The 6080-nt window shown below is 44.5% G+C and overlaps 1 protein-coding gene across 3 annotated transcripts in view; it reads right to left on the reverse strand.

Moving 5' to 3' along the window:
* GEMIN5 (gem nuclear organelle associated protein 5) overlaps nucleotides 1-4609 on the reverse strand; it is a 51364-nt gene extending 46755 nt beyond the window's left edge. For 2 of the 3 annotated variants that reach the window (XM_033180713.1, XM_033180715.1), the window contains exons 1-3: nucleotides 4360-4609; nucleotides 3420-3580; nucleotides 2552-2733 (exon numbers count right to left, since the gene is read on the reverse strand). In XM_033180713.1, the coding sequence (XP_033036604.1) occupies nucleotides 2552-2733; nucleotides 3420-3580; nucleotides 4360-4525 (509 nt within the window). In that variant the 5' untranslated portion in view covers nucleotides 4526-4609. The remainder of the gene's footprint in view (nucleotides 1-2551; nucleotides 2734-3419; nucleotides 3581-4359) is intronic. The other variant, XM_033180712.1, reaches the window with a different exon arrangement.
* Between the last annotated feature and the right edge of the window lie 1471 nt (nucleotides 4610-6080).

Consider the following 6080-nt stretch of genomic DNA (forward strand, 5'->3'; position numbering starts at 1 on the left):
TTTAAAACTGCATATAAATGCTATCATCTGTTTTCCTGCAGCTTGTTTTTTTCACTCATTCTGTTTGTAAGTCATCCATGTTGATACACGTAACTCTAGTTCCTGGCCAGTCATTACACTATTGTATTAGTACTGCAGTGTGTGAATACATCAAAGTTTATTCATTTTCCTTTTGAAGGGCTTCCATTTTTTACAACAAAAAAAAATGCTATTAATGTTCAGGTACATGTCTAAGACAATTTCAGGTTTGATGCCCAGTAATAGAACTGCCAGGATGTTAAGATACATGCATCTTTATTAGAAAGTACAAAACTGCATTCTACAAAGTTGTTGTACCTATTCACACTCCCTACACGTTTAGAGCATTTGACAGGGAAGAACACCAGCACAGCTTTATTTAATTTTTTTAAAAAGAAAGACATACTAGAGTATGTCAACCTTTGAAGAGCTGGACTTTGAAAACTGCCAAGTTATGCAACCTAATTGTCAACAGATCAAGCTATTTAGAAATCTGAATCAAGCTTTCTGGGAATAATACTATTCTGAAGATCCTCCCCTGACCCCTGCCTACTACCTTTCTGTTAATCCTCTCTAGCAACTCTACTGCAACGCTGCTCCCACTTTAAGAGACTGCCGATCCAGTCCTCTTCCATTTTCACTATCACTATCACTCACCCACACCTGTCTTTCCATACTTCCGCCAACCCAATGCAGCACAGATTTCATGATCCATCACTATCATCGACTTTATTATTATTATTATTTTTTAAATAAGAGTCTCGCTCTGTTGCCCAGGCTGGAGCGCAGCGGTGCAATCTCGGCTCACCACAACCTCCACCTCCCAGGTTCAAGCGATTCTCCTGCCTCACCCTCCTGAGTAGTTGGGATTACAGGTGTGCACCAACACGTCTGGCTAATTTTTGTTTGTTTTTTTGAGATGGAGTTTCGCTCCTGTTGCCCAGGCTGGAATGCAATGTATCAATCCTGGCTCACCACAACCTCCGCCTCCCGGGTTGAAGCGATTCTCCTGCTTCAGCCTCCCGAGTAGCTGGGATTACAGGCATGCACCACCACACTTAATTTTGTATTTTTAGTAGAGACGGGGTTTCTCCATGTTGGTCAGGCTGGTCTCGAACTCCCGACCACAGGTGATTTGCCTGCCTTGGCCTCCCAAAGTGCTAGGATTACAGGGGTGCACCACGGTGCCTGGCCTAATATTTTATTTGTAGTAGAGATGGGGTTTCACCATGTTGGCCAGGCTGGTGTTGAACTCCTGACATCAGGTGATCCGCCCGCCTCGAGCCTCCCAAAGTGCTGGGATTACAGGTGTGAGCCGCTGCGCCTTATCACTAACTTTTAAAACTACCCATACTTCCCGTCTCCTTCTCTCTCAAGAGTACTTACTCCACAAAGCCCCAAACCTGGCTGAATCCAACTATCTCCTTTCTCAAACAGTTTGGGTTTACTTTAAATTTAGAGTCACGATTCTTTGTTTGCCACTCAACAGTGAACACTGGGCCTACAATTTTCCTTAGTACATTCATTTTCCTATTCTCTTTGACCATTTTCATACCTCTTTGCATATCCAGTTTCAACCCCATGCTGAACTTGACTATCCCTCTGACTTATGCCACACTGAGAAAATCAGAAATCCCAGAATGGAACACTTTCTTCTTCCAAACACATCTACAAATCTACCTGCACCTATTTCTATATTCCCAGCTGTTCTTTCTTCTTGTCATCTGAATCCAATCCCCTTTTGACTTTTCAGCATCACCCCTGCATTTATCACAGTTTACTCCTGCAACTAGCTCTTCCTCTTTTCAAGCCTTACTTCCATCAGCATAAAAACAGGTCCCCGTATTTCCCATTTAATACTCCCTTGACCCCATCTATCCCCTCTGGCTTCATGTCTATGCACATTTTTACAACAAACTTTGTGAAAGAGTTCTTGTCTCTTTGTATAACTCTATTACCTTAGCCCCCAGTCTTTCAAATTCACTCCAGTCAGAATTTCTCCTTCAACATTCTAGGGAAATTGCTTAAGTCTTCAAATTAGAGAAAATGGACATCTTTCAATGAGAAGTACATGAAATGGTGAAGGAAACGGGGATCATGTGAAACAACCTTGGTGATCAATGAGGAAACAGATCCCAATGCCATATCACTTTCCCAATCTAGAGGGAGCGCTCAGAACTAGAGAGACCCAGCAAAGTCATCTGACACCTGGGAGTTCATGTGATATCAAAAGGCAGTAGAGAAAGGGAAAAAGGTGAAAGAGGGCATTTTCTACATTTAAAGGTTGACTGGAGGAGTTAGAGATGAAGAACCAAGAAAGTACAGTACCATGGAAACCAAGGAAACAAAAAAAGAGGGAGGGGCAGAAACAGTAAGGACCTGGAGGAATAAATGATGCCAAGGGCTCAGGGGGAGTGGTTAACATCTGTAGATGGTTTCCTTTGTGGAATAAAAGGACAGAAGAAGATAAAGAACATGCAAAACACGATCATAAACAAACAAAAATCATCAATACAGATGGCACAGTACTTACCCAATGGCTACTAAATCTTCATGATGAGGTGAACAAGTAAGACAGAAAATTGTCCTGGGTTCTATAAAGAGGTGCTGGCTGTCATTTCTGTTAAGCCAGTAACAAAAAACTACTCCTTTTTCATCCCCAGATACTATTAAGTCCTTTACTCGAGGAGACCAATGTAATGTTGATATTGTATGCTTTAAAACAAAACAAAAATTTGTTGTCAATGCTCAAGTTTTACTTAATTTTTAACTTGTATCACAAACCAGCATAATGCTACATATATACATTAAAAGTAGTTAATACTTATTAGTAGTACTTGTTTAACAACATGGTATTAACAAAATGGTGGGAAGATTTAGACTACTGGGAATCAAACAATCATTAAAAATTTTTTTAATAGCTTAATGCAAAGTTCTTACAAAGATTAGGTAAGCCTTTTCCTTTTTCTCTCAAAAGGTAGGTATATCAAGTAACTACATAGCTTAGAAATGAGTTTCATTCACGCATTGACAATCTATATCAGGAGTCCATTTATATCAATAACCAGAGGGTAACTGTTTTAGACCTTGTGGGCCATACCATGTCTGTTGCAACTACTCAACTCTCGTAGCATGAAAGCAGTCATAGACAATGCTTAAATGAATTAGTGTGGTTGTATTCTAACAAAACCTATTTACAAAAGCAGTTTGCCAACCTCCGGTTTGTATGTATCTCCTTTCAAAAAAAAGTTGAGACATCTTACAATATGGTTTCTTATCTAATTAATGAACACAATTACAAGTTACTTTGCACAGATGAGCTAGCAAAACTAGCTTGCAACAGAAGAACCCCTTAGCACAGATATATAAAAACGTTCTGAGAAACCAGTAAGCCATGGTACCTGATGGAGTGCATGTTCTGTCACAACTGTTTTTGTCTCTACATCCCATATTTTCACAGTTCCATCGTCGGAGCTGGTGGCACAGAGGTTGTACTGACCAGGGTGATGAGAAAATGTGAAGCCGGAGACCCTTTCAGTGTGTCCCACCAACTCTCCTATGACTTCAAGCAAAAACAGACGCTAGGTTAATCCAAGTGCTATCCAAGGTTCCTGGCAGAATCATACTGTTGTTGGATGATGAGTGAGCAGATGCTTTGGCGTTACTTAACCCATGGTATAACTGAAAACCGAAGGACTTACAATCAGAATTCCTAAGTGCTGATATTGGCTGTGCCACGTGACTTCGAACAAACCTCTGAGCCTCAGCTTCTCAACTGTGAAATGAATGTTGATATTCTTTGCTCTGCTTAGTTCACAAACTGGAAAGTAGCTCAAATAATGTGAAAGTGGCTTTTATTTAGATGTGGCCAGAATAAATTACCTGGTACGTCATATCCTAAGGCACAATCAAAGCCTAGTTTGGAGCCTGAAAGCATCTGGTTTAACCCACTCATCTTACAGTAAGGAATGCCACACGTTGCAGGATCTTGCTTAGGGCCTGCAGCTGTAGTCAAACCCCAACCCCAGGAAAGCTCCCGGCGGGCTGGCGCGCACCGGGATGGGCGGGGGAGCCATATAAATGGCCGGGACTATGAAAGGCTAAGTAAGCAAGCGGTCCCACGTGGAAGCTCCAAGAGGCGGGACCGCTGGGCCACAGCATGGTGTAGCTCATGCTGGAGACCAGAAGCAACTCAGCTTAGTGACTGTGGGCTGCCTCTCCTCCCAGCCTGAGCCTCAGTTTCCTTAGCTGTAGAAAACGGGGTGGCTGGAGACATCCACTCGGCGCCTCTTGGGAGCGCAGAAAGGGCAGGAAGTCTCGAGCCCAAGGGTGGTGAGTTACCTCGAAACGGGGGTGTCCCAGGACTCTCGCCTGCGCTCGGGCCTACGCGGACAAGGAAGACAGAGGTCCGCGCGGCGAAGCCAAAGAGGCCCCCGGGCACGGCATCGCTGCAGCGGGCGCAGTACCAGTTGGGGGAGGGCAGCAGCGTCCGCGGCTCCTGCCCCATCACTACAGGCCGTCGGAGCCAAGAGAAGCACCCACAACCGAACGCTCGTAGCCTCACGCCTTAGACAGGGAGTGGGGCGGGGTGAATTCCGAGCCCCGCCTTCTCGGGCAGTCGCTACGGTGCGCATCGAGGCCCAGCCAGCACCGCGCGTTCCGTTCCCGCTACCGGCGGGCTGGGAAGGGCCGGACCGCGCGTGCTGCGTTGGCCCCCAGTACCTGGCCCGCGGAAGGAGGTCCGCCGCAACCCTGGCTAGGATCGTGTGTTGCCTGAGCACAGCCCCGAGGTTAAGCATTCTCACTTCGCACAGAAAGGCACAAAATTAGAGGATTAGACTAGTAGAACCAACACTCCACGCTACCAGTTTATTGTTTGGATCCGTTCGACCACTATCCTGTCCAGTGTTTTTTGAACGCTATGTGCCAGGGTACTTTGCTGGTTGTGGAGGTGTTTTAAAGATATTCACAAGAGGCCGGGTGCTGTGGCTCACGCCTGTAATCCCAGCACTTTGGGAGGCCGAGGCGGGCGGATCACGAGGTCAGGAGTTAAAGACCGGCCTGGTCAACATAGTGAAACCCCTTCTCTACTAAAAATACAAAAAATAAAATAAAATAATAAAATAAGCTGGTGTGGTGGCAGGCGCCTGTAATCCCAGCTGCTCGGGAGGCTGAGGCAGGAGAATCCCTTGAACCTGGGAGGCGGAAGTTGCAGCGAGCGGAGATCGCGCCACTGCACTCCAGCCTGGGTAACATTGCGAGACTCCATCTCAAATAAAAAGAGAACAAAACAAAACAAAAAAAGATATGCACAAGAAGCCACTTAACAAAAATATGGAGCCTGAGAGACAGACTGGTGTGAGCTGTGGTTGTGCCACTGCACTCAAGCCTGGGCAATAGAGTGAGACCCTGTCTCAAAAAAATAAAAATATGAAAGTACAAATCTGGAATTAAAAAGGGAAAGAACGGTTTCTGCAACTGGGTGGCAATTCTGGCTCTGGGTTCTGGGTACTCAAAGAAGAAAGAGAAGCAAATGGAGTGACTCTTGATTTGCTTGATTGAGGGCCAGCTCTGTGAAGGAAGCTGTATGTGGTAAATAGTGTGGAAGAAAGTTTCCTTTCAACTCAAAAATGCTAAAATGCTCAGATTCTGCACTACTTGTGTGTTGCTTGTTTGCACTGAGTATCTGGCACTCCTGCATATGTAGCAAACCGAAATCTGAACTACCTGTCATTAATACAGAGAGTCAAATACATATATTTGGATGCGTCTAGGAGCACAAATTTGGAGGCACCTAGCTGTAGATTGATTACTGGTTTGCCAGTTGTTAGCTGAGAGACTTTAACCTATCCTAAATGTGTTTCCTCATTTGAAGAAGGAAAATGATAATCCTTGTTGGATTGCTGTGAGGAATAATTGAGATTTAGTGAAATACCTGCCGGATAAACGGCAGTAAATGCCAGACGAATATAAACTCATTTCTTGAAGATCAACCAGATTAGTAGGGATTAGGACAGCATACATCATATTTGAACTATTTGCTCTTTAAAAGAGATTTTAGG

The sequence above is a fragment of the Trachypithecus francoisi genome, unplaced genomic scaffold (assembly GCF_009764315.1).
Source record: "Trachypithecus francoisi isolate TF-2019V2 unplaced genomic scaffold, Tfra_2.0 Lachesis_group2, whole genome shotgun sequence".
NCBI lineage: Eukaryota > Metazoa > Chordata > Mammalia > Primates > Cercopithecidae > Trachypithecus > Trachypithecus francoisi.